Source organism: Grampus griseus (assembly GCF_964374135.1).
Source record: "Grampus griseus genome assembly, chromosome: 13".
Taxonomy (NCBI): domain Eukaryota; kingdom Metazoa; phylum Chordata; class Mammalia; order Artiodactyla; family Delphinidae; genus Grampus; species Grampus griseus.
In genome coordinates, this window is record NC_139007.1 from 72,954,789 (window position 1) to 72,973,557 (window position 18,769).

Genomic DNA, 18,769 nt, shown 5'->3' on the forward strand with positions numbered 1-18,769 from the left:
GCCCCACCCGCTACGCCAGCCTCGGACCTACCTGCAGGGGAGAGAGGGGCTCCTGGACAGCGGCCACGGGCCCGAGGGCGGGCGGCGAGGCGGCCGGAGGCCGTCCCGGGGACTCCGAGTATCCCCGGTGGGGCAGGGCGGGCAGAGACGCCGGGGGACTGCCGCGGGCCAGCGCGGCCCGTCGCGGGGGTCGCGGGGACCTGGCTCTCCCTTTAGCACCAGGCCGCCGCCGCCGCCATTTTGCCTTCCACTTGGTGTCGCCGCCGCCGCACTCCGAGGCAGGTTTCCCGGATGTGGGCATTTCCCGGCGTCGCTTGCGCGGGGGCCGAGGACTGGGGGCTTCGGCCCGCCCGGCGACGGGGAGTGAGCGCGTCGCCTGCGGCCTCCCGCTTTCCGTAGTCGCTCGTTTCTCTGCGTGTCTGCGAGCGTCGCTCCGCGTCGCCCCTGCCTTGCGCTGCTCAGGTGACTCGCCCCGGCTGGTGGCGTCAGGTTCCCCCCATCCCAAGCCCACTCATTTATTTCATTGTCTATCTCTTTTCAGTTGAACTCTTTCTATGGACGAATATAGGATAAAAGATGCGCATTTGGAGGAGTTTAATTCTCAGAACCTCGCTGTGGACATCGGGATTCGGGATTTCTAGACGCTTTGAAATAAATTGATTTTTGCTTAGCACTCTTTCCCCGAGTAAATCCGTAAGTAGTTTCTGAATCAGCCAGATTAGTATATTCTCGAACCAGGACAGATTAGGGAGTTTAGAGATTTTTAATGTCAGCCGACTCGGTAGAAGAGGAAGTCGTTATTGCCGTAATTGGGATAATGGTGACTGCGAGAAGAGGTTTTATTTCTTGTTAGATTGAATTAGAAGTTTGGGATGGGATCAATGGTTTTATGATGTTTAAAGGTACCGCCCACCCATTGTAAAGAGCGCCTTTGCCAATTCTGCCTCTAGAAAATATATACTTAGTATTTTCAAATATCTCATCCTTTTTTACTAGAGACAATTTTTTTAAGACTTTTTTCTGATGTTGAATTAGTTGCTGGCTACTGTATCCAGAAGTTCAAATGTGAAAACCTGTTAAAAGATTACATTCCACGAGCCCTTGGTTGAAAATTTGTATTCCACAATCACAGAGTCTGTAGAAGACATGGCCCAAAGTGGCTGACTTAATAGCTCTAGGTCTTACTTTCTTCAGCTGGAGAACTAAGTAACCTGCAGGGTATCTTTCAGCCTCAAAATTAATATGAATTATATGAATCTAATATGTTCACGGGCTTGCTTGTCCTTTGTACATGGATTATGTATCTGGAAGAGCAGACTGCCGTCTAAACCTTGTCACCTCTGTCACCAACCCTCAGAACTTCTTTATTTAAGCTCTTCATCTCTCTAAACCTAAAGATGGGCATCTCCAAAAACTACTGTCTTTGGGAGAATTCCTAGATAATTCAAGGACCTCAGTGAATTGCTCTATATATTAAGAGATTTACTCCTGTGAAGTAGGGGGAGAAAAGAGCAGGGAAAGGAGAGAAGGAATGTTCAGGATAGAAGAACCAACGAACAGGATGAAACGTGGCTGAGACTGGGAGTGGGTGGAGGTGAAAGACCAGGAAAATGCCTACTAAGGGTGCTGATGTCTGAGAATGGCAATACCTGCCATTGTGTTTGGAGGTCTTTGTGTTGCTGTGATGGAAAACCATTGGTCCAGCTTCAGCCTGTTCAACTCTTCAGTGCTTCATGGAAGAGGGATATTTTGATTTTGTTGTAGTTGTGTGGTTTTTGTTTTGTTAGTTGAGTTACAATACTGTGTTAGCTTCAGGTATACAGCAAAGTGAATCAGTTCTAAATATATGTATTTTTCATATTATTTTCCATTATAGGTTATTACAAGAGACTGAATGTAGTTCCATGTGCTGTACCGCAAATCCTTGTTGCTTATCTATTTTATGTATAGTAGGTTGTCTCATTTTGTTTTTATCAACAGATGTAAGGGGCAAGTCTCATGCTTGGATGACTGTAGGAACAGAGGCAGCACACATGGAAAAAGTTTGGAGAGCACTGTGGTCCTGAGAACACAGGCTCTCCCAGGAATTCACACTGTCTTAGGGGAAGGCTCTCAACTATGAGCAGCCCACACTTAGGAGTGAATTGTGTTCCACCTCCTTGGGAGTGGAGAATCTACACAAATTATTTGGAATTCTGAGCAGATTTGTCTCTCATCCGTTTTTTTCAAACACTTATTCTTATCAATGTGGACTCATGGATATTTATTTAATAGTTTGGGTATTGTTTTTGATCAGATTGTTCCAGCTTTGGCTATTGGAGCTCTTCCAGTTAGCTTCTGTGTCCCTATAACATACTCCCATCATTGTGGTTTTTTTTTTTTCCTTAACTTTCTTCCTTTCTGGGACTACAAAATGTTCCAAACTATCTGGTTTATTTCCTGCCCCTCCAAGGAGCCTTGGTTCCTTTTACTGGAGAATGGTATTAGAAACCAAATCTGGGTTCTTGGTGTGCTCATTGCTACTGGGGAATCCTTGCTTGTAGGATCTCTCTGGCTAATAAGTTGATTCCATACTATGCAGGAGTAAGATCTGTGTTTTGATTTGTTGCAGCTAGTATTTTACAGTCTAGTATTAATTACAATTTAGCTTCTTATAACCATGGTCTGTACAAAAATTGTTTTGACAGTTGATGCATGTCTGATGGCTATGTTAGGCTGGTCTGTCAGCTACTGTTCCCCCAAAGTCCAGTAGTCATGACAGTTTGGAATTGACCATTAGTTTATTTTTAATTAATTGAAGTTTATTACCTGATCAGCTAGATTCTAGTCATTCTACTTCTCTCCTCTCACCCCCACCCCCTTTGTGGTTTTCTCCCTCTACTAATATAGTGAAATGTTGTAATTGTTTTGATGCTAAGATGACTGTAGTCTAGGCTGTTATTTAATTATTCTGTGTTGCCACTTAACATTAATTGTGGTTCAGAATGATACCAATGAAATAGTTTAAATAGTTGCGTATCATAGTTTGGCTCCCCCCAGGTTACATTATCTGTAAAACAAGAGCACTGCTACTGCTTCAGACCATCTAATTAGTCTGAGCTAGATATCATATTGATACCATAAGTTTAAATGAAGGCTTGATATAAACTATACACTCATGAACTTAGTATGCTTCTTAGACAAGATTCTAAAATGGATTATTAAAAGGATGTTTCCACAGTACTGTGAAATAAAAGTGTTATTCACAAAGGACAAGGAATTTTTCAATTATGCCAAAATTTTGATAGGATGATAGCTGTAGCACAGGTGTTTTCTCACATAGCCTTATGAACAAGATAAATGTGGCAGAATGTCAATGAGTTAGGTTGGTTTATAAATATTTCAGCAACTGTAGCCAAATACCAATGATTCATATGTCACTGATAATTGGGAGGTGGGCCTAAGTCCATTTAACCTATCTCCTTACCAATGGGATGAGAGCACGCTGGGCAATTCTGAAAACGATCAGCTTCTGCAGAAAAGATTCAAAGGTGATTGTTAGCTCTTTCCTAAAGTGAAAGAAAATTTGTCTTCTTAAACAGGAAGGACTTATAGTAAGAATCACAATCATCGGCATTAACTCAAGAATAGGGAGGTATGGTTTAGGGAGTATCAGGTGTGAAAATTAAGGGTTTAAGTTAAACTAGTCAGCAGTCAATTGAACAAATATCAGAATAGGTAAAATAAGCTGAGACAGCATTACAAAGGAATATTGTACCCAGAACCAGGATGGCAGATTTGTCATACTCTCAGCAAGGCAGACACCACTGGAAAAGTATTCATTTTGGAAGTCACACTTTAATGATGGCCTTTATTTTTTAAAGGGAAAACAAAATTGTGAGTTTAGTTCAATTCAGGCTAATTCAGGGCTTACTATGTATCAGATACTGTGTTAAACATTGTTCACACAACACTAAGACATGGGCCCTGTTCTTGAACTTGTGGTCCAGTAGAGGGAGACAGGCTGCTTAGCAAATGGCTGTAAGCACAATATAAGCTCTGCACAATGGGCTTTTGATGCCGAGTACAATTTAGCCCAGATTGTCAGAGGCCAGGGAGAACTTTCTTGAGAAAATGACACCTAAGAGGAGTCCGGAAAGGTATGCAGGATTTAGCCAAGAAGGGCAAGAAAGGTGGGGAAGGGAACCTTGCCCACAAGAAACCATTGAAGGGATTTTAAAAGTTTACCCCAAAGAAGCTACAATACGTAGTTCTGAACATTTGAATATATGATGAAAAGAATTAAATTTGTTTTTTGTGGCTCCTGAGAAAAGAAGACAAATGGAAGCAAATTTCAGTTCAGTATGTGAAAATTCATTTATTTAGTTGAACCTTATAGTAAAGTGCCCCAACAGAATGCAAATTCGATAAAATGGTGTTTGGTTCCATCTCATAGGTTCACATGATCATTTCATTAACCCAGAATAATGATTCTTTTTTTATACGATCGTTTTGGATCCCACTCACACACTAAAACCCTGCTATAATGCAATATCAATTACAGCTATCCAAACAAGGAGGCTACATTGGGAAATGGGAAACTTTATCATGGTATATTTTCAAGTAGAGGTTGGATGATAATTCGTTGGGGGTGCTGTGGAAGTGTTGATTAAATTTAGTATGGAGATGCCCTCCAAGATATCTTTCACCTCTGAGATCCTACAGCCCTCAAAAGAAATTTTATTTGATAGTTTCATGAATAAAAGCAGTGAGAATTAACAAATTCATAAATTAGGGTTTTATTTATCAATAAGGATAGAGAAGTTTCTTATGTTTCTTATTAAGCCTGGCAGAACTCTTCAATTGATAGAAAATGTAACACTATTCAAATGTACTTCCTTCTACTTATGGTTACAAATACCCTTAAATCAAATCAAAGCTTCAAACTTCAAACTTGTTTCCATTCCAAGCTAGTATGCTAAGCCTGTATGTCTGGTTCCCCCCCTCTACCAATTACTTACTGTAGTGATCAAGGGAAATTGTATACATTGCTGCTGGAAACTGAGAAGGGTGCTAACAACGTACATGTAACCTTCAAACTTTTCAGCAGCAGATAATACGGATCGAAGCAGAGGCACAACAAGTTTGCCATTCACTGTACACGGAAAATGTGCCACCTGGGAGCTAGGGTCTTCCAGTGATGAGATCAACTCTGGGCCATTCAAAGCAAAGATGTTAGCCTGCCGAGTAGAATGGGAGGATGCCTGTACCGGATGAAGAGAGGGACACTGTAGCTTAGGCTGCAGCAAGACATTCATACAAAGGGAAATATAAAGTCAGAGGAAAATTCTTAGCTATATTTTTATTATTGAATTCACGTGTTGACTGCTAGAGAATGTGCATCTACAAATATAACATGTATATTTCTTTTTTTTTTACAGAAAAACTATATACATTGATGGATAGAAGACAGTATGAAAAGAATTGTCTCTCTTTGAGATTAAGTACTTACAATTTTCTTTTGACTGTCTTTTCTACAATGAATGACTTTTGTAATAACAGAAAGTTTTAAAAATTAGCCCCAGCAATAAAACTATAAACAGATTAAGAATTCCTATCAGCAACGTTTTCTTTCCTTCTCTGATTCTTTGGAATTCAAAGTTACTAATTATCTTCAGTCGATTTTTTTTTTTAGGCTGTGCTGTGCAGCATGTGGGATCTTAGTTCCCCGACCAGGGATCGAACCTGTGCCCCCTGCATTAACCACTGGACCGCGAGGCAAGTCCATTCAGTCAAATATTTTTGAGCCAAATATATATAAAACAGCAGATGCATATATGTATTCCATTTTAAAATGTTAACAAAAAACAAAATCCAAAAAACCCTGAGGTAAGGTGGCATAAAAAAACTGCAAATATTTATTGGGACGGAAAGACAAAACTTCATAGTAATTATTGTTGGAATTGTAAAGTAAATAAACATACACTTCAATTGTGTAATAGGAGTGATTTGTCATTAAGGTCTTAACAGTTCAATAATGCATTTAATCTAACAAACTTCAGAAAGACAATATCATAAAATTGTCTTAAAACACTGCATGTTAGGTCATCATTAACATTAAAGATAAAGATGGCAAAACTCTGTACTCCTACCACATCATCATACTAGTCTCTGCATGTTACCTATCAAATTCGTTTGTAAGTCAGCTCATTTATCAATGTCAAATCCTATCTTACTGCACAGTGTCCAATTCAGCAATTTTCAACTACGTTGTAAAACTAAATAAAAGCAAAAATCCTTAGGAAAAATGTACTTGTCTTTTTTTCTTTTCAAGAGAAATAAAGTTGGGTCTAAGGAGCTGACGGAGTTCTGTTCAAACCCATTCCAGTAAAGGAAACTGTCAAAACATTTTTACCTTTAAAAAAATTTGAACACTACAAAAATTTTGCCATTTTTGTTCTCAATTCTTTCTGAAAAAAGTTTACAAAAATTATTAAGTAAATAAAATGTGGAAGAACTGAAGAAAATACTTGTGGTAAAAAAGAATAAATACTAGCTAAGGCCACCAGGGAGGGGTATACCCCACACACCGTTGATAAAAAGGATAGGAACCCATTGGTGGTTTGACATTTTTGAGGCCTGCAACATCAACAATGAAGAGTTGGTTCCATGAGCTGTCCAGAATTGTGCTGAAGGCAGTGCATTTATCAGCACAAGGATCCCTCTGATGTTCTTCCACACGGTCCAGTTCTTTTGCCATCAGTCATTAATCAGACTCTAGCTACTAACTATTAGAAGAATATTCAACTAACAAAGGCTGAAACTGGGCATCAAAATTAACAATAGTTTATGGATGCTTCCCCTGCAAATTTCCAATAATAAAAATTTGCATAGAGAAGCTGGAATTTGAAAGGCTATAACTGTATGTTTTACATGAACTCTTTTAGTATCTTCATGAAAAAAGTTGTCTAGTAACATAAATTGCTTCTGCATCGGTTCCACAAACAAGACAAGGACCTAAAACATCCAAACTGTTCACAGACAAAGTCCTGTTGGGAAGCAAGCTTGTGATTTCAATACGGTCTTTGGCAGGGTCAGTGATGAGCCAGGAGCTTATAAGAGATTGATGAACATTAGCTTGGTTGCTAATGCTATGAGACAAAAAAGTACTATTTCTTCCTCCTGGGAAAAGAAAAGAAAAGGTGAAAACTTCTTTCAAGACTAATTTTATACTAGTAAACATCTGAAATTCTAATACTTAAAAAAGGCGATGAATATATATTGGTTTTAATTCTCAAGAATAACTGGCTGATAATTCCATTATAACACATCACCATTTTTGACTAAAGGCTTAGTCAGTGATATTAAATACTCAAATTTCCATGGGATAATATGGCTATGAAACTTGAAATCTTCAGCAAAGCACAAGATTCATTTTGACCCTGTCTTCCTGTTTATTCTTTAACGGAAAGTCTCAGAAATGTACCAAAATGCCTAGAAGACAAGTAGAATAAATGTAGATAATATATGGAAATCAAAGTTCTTAGATAATCAAAAAATGAAAATTTCTGGATGTATTTCTACATGAATATTTCTAAAAATATATTTACTTCTATATGTCTAAAAATATAATCAACTTGCTTTAGATCTCCTTTTATTCTTCGCCTTTATTTCAGGTAAATGTTCTTAAAAGTAGAATTTAAGAACACTACCAGATTATACACTTTTATGTCTGACAGTGCTCTTCATTTAATGCAGGATTAAGTGGGGGCAGAAGCAGTATATTTCAGTTTTAGCCTTCATTTGAAATTTTCTTTCCTTTCAACTTTCTGCCAGATCAAATAAAGACAGATTTCATTTACTCAATAAATGGCTGAGTACCTACTCTATGCCAGGCGGTGTGCTAAGTGCTGGGAATACAAGGCAAAGTCCCTCATATCTTGAAGCTTAAAGATTAGTGAGTTTAAATCTTGCTGATTCTTAAAGCCCAACTCAACTTCCTTCTCTAAGAAGCCTTTGAAGATGACTCTAGTTCATGCTTCTCTTCCTTCTGGAACCCTCAGCACTTATACGCACCACTAATAACTTACTACTTTATAACATTTCTTGTATGATTTAACTTTGCATGCCCCCTTCTCCATAACTAAATTAAGTATTTCTTAAGGGCAGGTTGTATAGATTATATTTATTTTACCTTTTCACAGTGTCTAATATTGTTCTTGCGATACTAGGCACAGAATATAGTAAATGGCTCTTTCCAGTCTAACCAAGGTTCTTCAAACAGTAAAATCTCAAAGGCAAGATAGTGGGGGTAGGGGAAGAAGAAATAAAAAACCAAGTGCTTAGCTAATCCTTATTATTTATTAGAAACTAATAATATTCTTAGTTTCTCCATACATGCAGTTATTAGCATAGACGTGCTGCATGCTCTACACATGCGACACTTCTCCAGAATTTTTCTGGAGATGTTTCAGATTTTTCCTTCTTAGTTTTTGTTTACCTTTTACTGCTCCTATATTTTATATTACTCTTGAATACTGTGAAAATTAACATTAGAACCACTGTGCTAAGTCTCCTCCCTGGTCTCCCTGCTTCTGTTTTTTCCATCCCTCTCCCCAGTCTATTTTCTACACAGTCGCCTAAGTGATTCTTTGGAAACGTAAGACAGATCACCCCACTCCCCTGCTCAAAATTCTCCAGTGGCTTTCTGTCACATTCAGAACAGAACCTGAAGCCCTCATCCCTGTCTGCAGAGTCCTCCGCAGCTCCTGCCACCTCCACACACTCCCGGCCTGCTGAACTGCAGCCACACTGGCCTCCTTGCTGTTCTGTCTCAGGCCCTTGGAATTGGCTGTTTCCTCCACCTGGCACGCATTCCTGTGACTCGTGCCTCCACTTCCTCAGGTCTCTGCTCAAATGTTCTCCCTGCCAAGCGGCCCCTCCTCCGCTAATTCTTCATCCTCCTGTTCTCTTCACTCTTCTTCATAGGCATCAGGGTATTTGGTCCAGATCTTTTCCTTCTTGCTGTCTCCTTTCCTACTTTGCTGTGCTCTACTATGTCTTGCAGGGACAAACTCCTTTTTCCAGGCTCCCTTGCCATCTGCCTTCCAGGCAGACCCTGCCCATGGGAGGCACTACTGTGGGTGACTGGAAGGCAGACGGGGTCGGGTGGGGGAAGGAAAAGGCTCCAGGTTCCTGGCAACGACAACACAGCCTGTAATTCCAGCCCCGGCTGAGGTGGCACCTTTTCTGCTGATCCAGAACCAACTTGGACAGCACTTCCAACAGTACAGCAGAGGTATTAACAACTGTTGATTTCTGGCATTCCTCTTTTTTTGCTATTTGCTCTTCCAGCATCCCTCCCATTCCCTTTTGTTCTGCTAGCCCTTCTAACACACGTGAAACCAATTCCTTCTAAATCCAGGGTAGTTTCTGTTTTTCTGCTGGGACTTTTACTGAGACATTATCTATCTTACTTACTGTCTACTGGAATATTTGCTCTATGAGCCTCGAGGCTTTTCTGCTCACTGTCATGGGCTCTAACACCTAGAAGAGTGCCTAGCACGTGGTAGGGACTTGATAAACATTTGCTGAATGAATGAACAAATAAACTTTGGAACCACAGACAAACTCAAAAACAAGAAGGTTAGAAAATGCAAAAAAACAGAAACAAAAATACCTCTTGATTTTAAGTGTATAGTTTCTGGCTGACCTTTACTTACCTCTGTCTTTAATCAGGAGACAGGGCCTTTTAGTCTGAGGAGAAACCAGTACCTTAATACATAAAAGATCAACTTTGGTCTTGCCATACACCCTTGACAATGTAGTATAAGAGAGCTGTCAATGCCTATCCTATGGCATGAGGGCCCACAACAATGTACTCACAAACAAGACCCCTGGCTGTCCGAAGTTAGCCAGCTAACAGCATTTCTAGTCATCAGCAGTACAGTGGTCAGTAGCTGACAGTCAGATTTCAAGCCCTGTGATACTAGAATTTACCTTGAAGCCAGAGAATGGAAACATTTTGTCATTCCTTAATGTTAAAAATACGAGAATTTCTAATTTGGTATTTAAAAATATAATAAAATTACACACAAGAATCTTCATTAAAATTTTTTACCTTGGTGAAAGAGTGATGATTTCTCAGGTACATCTGTGGAGGCATCCCAATGCCAGAGAGATCCATCTTCAGAACAAGTAAATAGATGATCTGGGTTGGATGGGTGAAAGTGAACTTCCCACACTAAAAGATAAGAACCAAGAAGCTTATTCTTGTGTAGATTAGTTGAACAAACATCAAAACCCTGTCTCTAGGCATCACCTTCCATTAACCTCCATCACACACCTTCAAACTCCAAGCCTGTGATAAAAATCAAAGGCTTCAGGATCAAAGAAAAGACGTAACTCTCCAAATGGCTAAAACATGTAGATAAGATAAAGAAGTCAAGTAAATCTACTTGTGTATTGGGCCAGCAAATGAATGAAAATAAATGCTAGTCATTTGACCTATTACAATTTTTCTATGGAAAAGTATGACAATGGAATAATTCTGAAAAGATTTTTTGAAAATTGTTAAGTTCTCTTATTTTCAATTCCTGTGTCATTAACACATGAAGGTTATATTATTGGAAAGAGAGAGAAGACCATAAAAGTAGAATACAAATGAATTTCTAAGAGACATAGTCCAATTTTGGCTCATGCCAAGACTCTGGATTCTTCTGGCCTGTATCACAGAAATAGCAACTAGCTCCCAGCAAACCAAAACCTGGAAATGCTCCAAAAATCTGGATCCGGTTTCAAATGAAAGACTTAAGAAGCCAGCTTGGGACTGGGGACTCCTCAAGCTCTAAACTTTAAGGGAACTTTGTGTGCCAAGAGGTATCTGGGAGCCAAGGACTGCCCAGGACGTCTTAGGAAGACAGCTGCAGCATGAAGGTGAAACAGTAGTCTGTGAACAAGGGTTTTCGTGATTCTGGGTTAGGTAACCTTAGAGAGGCAGCATAGAAAGTGCTCAGAGTGTAGCATAAAAAGTGCAAGGCACATGTTTGCAAGCTGGCATTTTCATTCTGACAGTTACCATAATTAAACACGCCAGAAAACAAAAAGGTCACCTTCCTCCGGAAAGGAATGTGTGCTGGTGAGTCCCTGTGTAAAGTACATTCATACTGTTTCATTAAAACAAAGTAAAATAAAACAGCCTATACAGCCATTAGCAGACTGCCCAAATCTGGATTCTTATGTATTTATATACTTTCAAATTAGAAAACAAACCTCTATAAAACATCTTATTTCTAGCCAAGAGTCAAGATGAATTCAAAATACACTACAAGCCACTATACTGTGTGTTTTGTTGAACAATACAGGCTGGCGTTTAAAAATGGGCTGGTGAGAAGAGATCTGAAAGTTTGTAATTCTAACTACCACTAGGTTAGCAACAACAGGCTCTAAGGGCACACCTATTTCTTTTTATTCTTTTTACCTGGACATAGCCATACCTGGAAGAGGGAAAAAGTTTCTATTTGCTTCTTAAATATAATCTTAAAAATCATTTATCTTTCCAAAGTATTAATAATGTGAAACAAACTTAGAAGTTGCAATACTGGTATAATGTTTGCTCTTCTATAGTTTTACTGAAGCATTAATACCAACTTCTCTTAAGTCAGAATTTAAAACTATAATCCACCCTGACGTGGTGATAAAATGAAAAATTTCCGTTCAGCCAAAAACTCTCCACCAAAATCAAATGACAAACATGAAAAACAAGGCAAGAGCCTATATCTTTTGTTCTTGTTAAAAGAAAAAAAGAAAAAAGTACAATAATAAATCGAAGAACACACAGATTAGCAAATATAAAAAATAACAGCCTGCATTTGCATGGGAAAAGTGCATTCTCACATACTGGTGTGGCAATATAAACTCGTATTATTTTTATGTAGAACAATTTGACAATATGAATCACAGCTTTAAAATTATGCAAACTTTTGGACTCATCAATTCTATTTCTAAAAAACTATCCTAAGAAAAGAAGCACATAAAGATGAATATGTAAGGATAATCACTACGGTTTTGTGTATAATAATCAAACATGTTAAAGAATGTAAATTTCAAATAAAAAGGGATTAGTTAATTATTATAAATTTATACAATTCAGTCAAAAACTCTGCTGTAGAATGATCCGTAGGTATCATTATGGAAAGCTGCTTATAATACATTGTATAGCTCACACACCAAAAACTTATGTATCACCACAATACTTACTTTCAGCTTCATGAGCCTTCAGTAGAGACACGGGCATTGTACCTTGTCTAACATCCCAAATACTTAACATTCCATCCTGACCACCGGTAGCTACAACATGCTGCTGGTTGGGATGTCTATCAACACAGTGGAGTGGCACTCGGTCACCAGTCCTTTAATGGGAGATACAATGACTTCACACAGTTGTAAAGTATAATTTATCTTTGAATAACCTATGAAACCTGTTTCTTTCCAGTAACGAAACGATAATTTTGTGGCTGGAGCTACTGGCTAAACTTAAATCATGTCAAAAAACTGACTACGTTAAATATATCTCTAAATATTAAAATTTTGAGGGGGAATTAAAAGCCAGAGTTATTCATTCTCTCTTCAATTTGGACACATAAGGAACAAGATAATTTGATGGTAAGATATGCAAAACATTTCCATTTCTTGGCTTTTGAAAGACATTATATATCAACTAAACAGCATATTCCTTACTTCTACTCTACCTTATTTAATGCTTAGTTTATATAACTTTTTTTCCAGCTTGACACATGCTATTTTCTAATTAGAGAAGAGAAGATTGCACACATAGAAAGGGGATTTCTGCTCAAAAAAGTATCTTGGATTGTATTTTTCTCCCAATCACATCTAGAGTGTATTATTAGTAGAATAGAATATTCTATTAATATATTAATATATTATAATATTATATTATTATATTATATATCATATATATAATATATATTATATATATAATATATTATAATATATAATATATAATATATATTATATATAATATATATAATATAAATTATATATAATATAATAATTATATATAATAATTATATATATTTCTAATATATAATTATATATAATAATTATATATAATATAATAATATATAATATATATAATATATATAATAATTATAATATTATATTATTATATTATATATATTATATATTATATATTATATATATTATATATTATAGATAATATATATTATATATTATATATTATTATAATATATTATAATATATTATATATTAATATATTAATATATTAATAGAATATTCCCACTATTAATAGAATCATTTGATGAGCAAAAAGAAGTTCCCCATTAAATAACATAAACTTCAAAGAGATTAATATAAACTTCTGAATCAATACAACAAATATTTACCAAACGCAGCATGGTACTATCAAGCCCATCCAACTATACAGCTGACCCTTGAACAACATGGATCCACTTACATATGAATACTTTTCCACAGCGCCACATGAGCTGAGGCTGGTTGAATCTGCGGATGTGGAACCTCTGATACAGAGGATTCCACGTATATTGAGGGCTGACTATAAGTTATACAGGGATTTTCGAGTGTATAGAGGGGTCAGTGACTCTAACCCCCTACATTGTTCAAGGGTCAACTGTATTTGCTTTATCAAATTTAGTCAGAGATTATTCTCTTAGCATGCAATTAAAATACAATATGGTTTAAAGTCAGTTGCTATAAACAGTCAAACAAATTTGCGTCACACTACTGAAATTACAAATCAAAACTTACAGTGATAATATCTGAGAGGGCTCATTTCCTTGTTGTCTAAAATCCCATATTTTTAACTGTCCAATTGAATTTACTGTAAGAATCTCAGGAGTTCGAAGGAAGGTTACAGCATGGAGTGTACTGCTATCTGCATTGTCTACAAATGAAGAAAACAGCATTGTGTGTTAACAGGTCCCCCTTTTCCATGAAAATTTTAAATTGCATTCCCTCCACTGATTGAAATATTACTAATGAAATTTTAAATAAGTCACAGTTTAATTTCTATAGAAAAATGCAATAATATACATGTTAAAATGGACTCTCCTTTAATAGAAAAATTATATCACTCACAGGACATCTGAACTGTTTTCCAAATGGAGGGCTAAGTTTTCACTTCTCTATTTCCACTTTAGGTTGTTACCCTCCATTTCTGAGACAGCTGTTCAGGTTCCTTTATATCCAACTTTACTTCCCTCTACTGCTTAACACAGAACCTCCATTCTATTGAGCCAAACACCATTGCTTCCTACAGAGCTCATGCTGACCTATAATATTCTGCTGACTTATCTCAAATCTATACATCTTTATCCTCATCAGCTCTCTTCTCCTCCATGAAGTCCTTCCTGATTGCTTTAACTGTCCTTTTCCTTTTCATAGTGTGTTTAAACTTATACCACTTAATTTACTATACACTTAAATTGTTTTGTGACCCTCGTCCAAACTGCCACCAGGCAGTGGTCCCTAAAAGCTAAACAAATAGTGTTCCTCAGAACTAAAAATCATAACAACACAACACACTGATTCATGGGCTCAATCCAGACGTTCTGATTTAGGAAGTCTACAGTGATGGCCTGTTAAAAATCTCCTCAGGCAAGCCTGTGCAAAGTATGGTTGAGAACTACTACACTAGAATAATCCTTCTAAAGCATGACACGGGGTACATCACCCCTTTGCTCAAAAACTTTCAATGGCTCCGTAGTTGCCCACCTAACAAAACGTAACCTCTACAGCTGTGCATTAGATTCTTCACAACCTGACCACAATTTACCTTTCTTGTTTCATTTCTTACTTCTCCTATACAAATATCTAAAGTCAGGTCAAACTACACTTTCTGTCATTCTCTGAATGGTCTTACCCTGCCTCCATGCTGTTCCCTTTATCTGGTGTGCCACCTTTTAGTATTATTTATGGTTTGGAACCTAGATTAAATGGATTGCCACCTGCCCCTCAATTCTTTATCTGTTAATCCCCTCTGGCTCTCCTCTCCACAAATTTCTTTTTCTTCTAGTCACTCCTTCATACAGGCCTTATCAACATACTGTCTTGATAAAGGGATCCTGCTTTGTATATATTTAAATCCCTCAAACACCTAGCATTGCATTTACTTAGCACATGGTAGCTGCTCAATTACTATGCAATAGACTAAAGAAATAGGATTTTTCTTACCTATAGTTCTTATAGCTTCCTTGTGATCAGCTCTGAAGAGATTTATTCGACCATCTTCTCCAACTGTGACAATTTCTGGGTTGCTGCACACAACACCTGTGCATGGTGCACTGCTACAGGAAGGACTGCCTGGACCCGTGTGGTAATGAGCTGTTGTCCACTGCTGGCTGACTGACAGAGTCTACAGGTCACAAATGAGGCTATGATTAATCAAAGCAAAGCTCCAAAAAACTAGAGCTTTCCCCAACTAAAACTGTGTCTCACACCTTTCTGGAAACATAGTAACTCTTTTCCCTTTGTATTTCCAAGCATTAAGGTCTAGAAACTACTTCCATTAAAGCTCTGTATATACCGGATTAGATTCAAAAGAAACGCTTTTTAATAACATCCCAAACTTATCTCAAACTAAAGAAATGGTTTTTAGGTATCAGGTAATTATGTGTTCAAAGGCAACTCTAAATTCTTAAGGGGGCTGGCCTACATTTAAGAGAAAATCTCGTAGTGCTTTCCAAATGACTCCATTAAGAAAAATAGTTAAGACTTCCCTGGTGGCACAGTGGTTAAGAATCCACCTGCCAATGCAGAGGACACGGGTTCGAGCCCTGGTCCGGGAAGATCCCACATGCCGTGGAGCTACTAAGCCCATGCGCCACAACTACTGAGCCTGCACTCTAGAGCCCGAGAGCCACAACTACTGAACCCGTGTGCTGCAACTACTGAAGCCCATGCACCTAGAGCCCGTGCTCTGCAACAAGAGAAGCCACCGCAATGAGAAGCCTGCGCAACACAACGAAAGAGTAGCCCCCGCTCGCTGCAACTAGAGAAAGCACGCGCGCAGCAACAAAAGACCCAACGCAGCCAAAAAAAGAAATAAATAAAAAATAAAAGCATTGCTGAAATAAACAGTAAAAAAAAAAAAAGAAAAATATTTAACTAGACCTGGCTCTTGTATTTACTAGGCATGCCTATTAGTAAGATGACCTTGATTAATCCCCAAATCTAAGTAAGCATTCTCTTCTCGCAACTTAAAACTTTTACTTCAAGGGGGCCTATTTTAAAGGACTGCCCTTACCACTGTGCTCTGAAGATCAGCAGTCAGGCTTTGGCACACACAAGAAAGGCATTGTAAAAAATGTCAAGCCTTCATATAGTATATCCTCTCTTTCAATTGAAACCTAGGTTCTATCTGAAGCAAAGTAGCTGTTCCTGTTCTCTCTCATGATGCTTGAGCTAGAAAATGTTCTTTCTTTCTTCAAAAGACCAGACTAGGATCTTAAAAGAGAATTACAGGAAAAGTACTTGCCAGAATACCATATTGTTAAATCTAACCTAAGAGGATATAAGAGATCCCCAATTTGAATGAAGGATCACACAAACATGGTTCTAGAATTAATCTACTAAGAGATGGGTAATACAATGATTTTTCCCCTCCATGTTTTAAGACTATAAAACTTTATTATTTGTGTCATTATTAAGTACAGTCTTCTTTAAACCTTCCTAAAAAAAATTAAAATGCAAATTGAGATTTCAAACAAAAGTTCTTTACCTGGTTATTCGGATGGTGAAGGAAAACTGTTACACATCCTGTTGATGAAGCAGCTACAATTCTTTCCTGGTCAAAAAACTAAGAAAATTCTTGCTTGTTATAGATTCATAAATATTAGCAGGGAGGAAGCCATTTGTTTGACTCAATTAGTAGTATAACAATTTTAAAATACAAAGAGCCTATAAATGCTAAGCAAATAAAATGTGAGAGTCAAAATTCCATTCCCACCACTTACTACCAGCTTTGAGACCCTGGCCAAGTTAAGTTCTCTAAGCCTTGGTAAACTTGCAAAACAGAGAACTAATCCCTGCTAGGCTGTTATGAGAACTCAAAAAGCAAAAACATGTAAAGTGCCTTACACAGTATTTGTCACATAGTACATGCTCCAAAGATCTTAGTCTCAGTGTTCTCATGAAGACAGAGATAACAGTATTTGATTCAACAAGCATGCGATGAGAATGAAATTAACTTATGTAAACGGTGCTTGGCAGATAGTAGATGGTCAATTAGGCAAACAAACAAGCTAGGATTAATTCCACATCCCCTTCCCCAGTCCTGATTCTGCCATTAAGCAGCTATATGATGTTGGCAAATCATGACCTATAGGGAACTCAGTTTCTTGTAAACCTGGGGTGAGACTAGACAAACTTTAAGGTCCTTTACATCTCTAAGTGTAAAGATCACTCTCAGTTTTTTAAAAGTTAGCTTTTGGATATTACACAGACTTACTTGTAAATCCATTACATCACCATGGTGTCTGATATCACACAATAACTGATGGTCTCCTTCAAATCCTCCATCAGAGTCCAAGTTCCCCAAATCTCCAATAGACCACAGTGAAACATAATTTTCCTGTAAAGCAGAAAATTTATCTTGAGATGAAATATATGTCAAACTCTCCGAAATTAAAATTTGCCCTGCCTTCAATCAACCTTGCTTTAAAAGCATCCCAGGCAAATGGAATGATAATCATTAAAAAAGAGCAGATACGGGGCCATCGATGGCTCTGAGGTACAAGGCAACCGAGCCTGAAACGTGCATTTGGGGGACAGAGAAGGGCGAGAGGAGCCAGAAGACGAGAGAGTTCGCGCGCCGGCGGCCGGCGGCTCGGTTCCAGGAGGGAAGGAGGAGGAAGGGGCTTCCCGGGCCGGGAGCGGGGGTACCTCATTGTCCCAAGAGCCCGTGGCAAAAGTCTCCACGGTCTGCAGGCTCCCCGGAGGTACCGGTCGCCAGCGGGTCTTGCTGATTTTCTGTGACACAAACTTAGCATAAATTTCCTCCATGCCGAAAGCAACCAGGCCAGGGACAGCAAGAGGCACAGAGCGCGCCACTCAATCCCGCCCCTTCCCGCTGAGCCCTGATTGGAACGGACCGTACGAGGGACGGTGGCTGCAGAGAGCCAATTCTCCTCTGTAGGCAGTGCGGGAACGAACCACCAACCCTCAAGTGGGAGGTAGCTGGGACGCCCTGCCCCACCCAGGAGGCTCTGAACCCAGGCAAGGGTGTTTCCCGTTCTTGTGCTGTAGGACCTGCTCCTAATCTGCAAACGATATAGAAACACCGAGACAATACATTTGTGCAATAACTTTGCAATGTAAGACAAATTTAAGAGCAAAACCAAAACAAAATCAATGCAAGAGAAACGACCTAGTAGCCACACGTAAACATTGTCTTGCATTTCACCGCGCATAGAAAATATTCAAAATTCATAAATTCTCCTTGAAGTACGTCCGTCAACGTACCAATTTGTTATTCAAAACCTCTCCCTCCCCGTCCCCCAAACAAATCCTTTTCTTCAACGTTGTTAATACACACTGTCAGAAACTGGGGTTGCAATTCTGAGGACCCCAGTTCTAATTTGGACTCCCATTGCCTCTGTGACCATCCTCAATTCATTTATGTATATAATTAAGAATGATTTTTAATTGTGACGTCGACAGCTCAGGAATCAGAGCCTTAGGTTCCTTCGTGCTTTTGATTAGACCTATGATACACTCTCCCCTGCTTTTAAAA

At 38.4% G+C, this 18,769-nt stretch overlaps 1 protein-coding gene and 1 long non-coding RNA gene across 3 annotated transcripts; one reads left to right on the plus strand and one right to left on the minus strand.

Moving 5' to 3' along the window:
• Window positions 1-130: 130 nt before the first annotated feature.
• Window positions 131-6,866, plus strand: LOC309831424. Its single transcript, XR_014297585.1, has 3 exons — window positions 131-462; window positions 542-693; window positions 5,421-6,866. It is a non-coding gene; the product is annotated as an uncharacterized lncRNA (long non-coding RNA).
• NUP43 (nucleoporin 43) lies at window positions 4,332-18,051 on the minus strand. Of its 2 annotated transcripts, none has more exons than XM_082668597.1 (8): window positions 17,920-18,051; window positions 17,486-17,608; window positions 16,757-16,834; window positions 15,211-15,391; window positions 13,786-13,921; window positions 12,238-12,389; window positions 10,100-10,222; window positions 4,332-7,161 (listed from the first exon to the last, which is right to left on the minus strand). In XM_082668597.1, the coding sequence occupies exons 1-8, from the start codon at window positions 18,037-18,039 to the stop codon at window positions 6,932-6,934; spliced, it is 1,143 nt and encodes a 380-aa protein (XP_082524723.1). In that variant the 5' UTR covers window positions 18,040-18,051; the 3' UTR covers window positions 4,332-6,931. The 2 variants fall into 2 exon arrangements, with proteins under 2 accessions (XP_082524723.1, XP_082524724.1); XM_082668598.1 differs by lacking the exon at window positions 4,332-7,161 and adding an exon at window positions 8,467-9,978.
• Between the last annotated feature and the right edge of the window lie 718 nt (window positions 18,052-18,769).

Bases quoted from the DNA above. Each gene is read 5' to 3' on its own strand.
- NUP43 (XM_082668597.1), bottom strand. From the start codon at position 18,039: ATGGAGGAAATTTATGCTAAGTTTGTGTCACAGAAAATCAGCAAGACC. The intron at 12,390-13,785 runs GTAAGTTTTGAT...CTCCCATTAAAG, and splicing joins CCCTCTCAGATATTATCACT to GACTGGTGACCGAGTGCCAC. The intron at 7,162-10,099 runs GTAAAAAATTTT...TTCTTTTCCCAG, and splicing joins ATCATCACTCTTTCACCAAG to GAGGAAGAAATAGTACTTTT.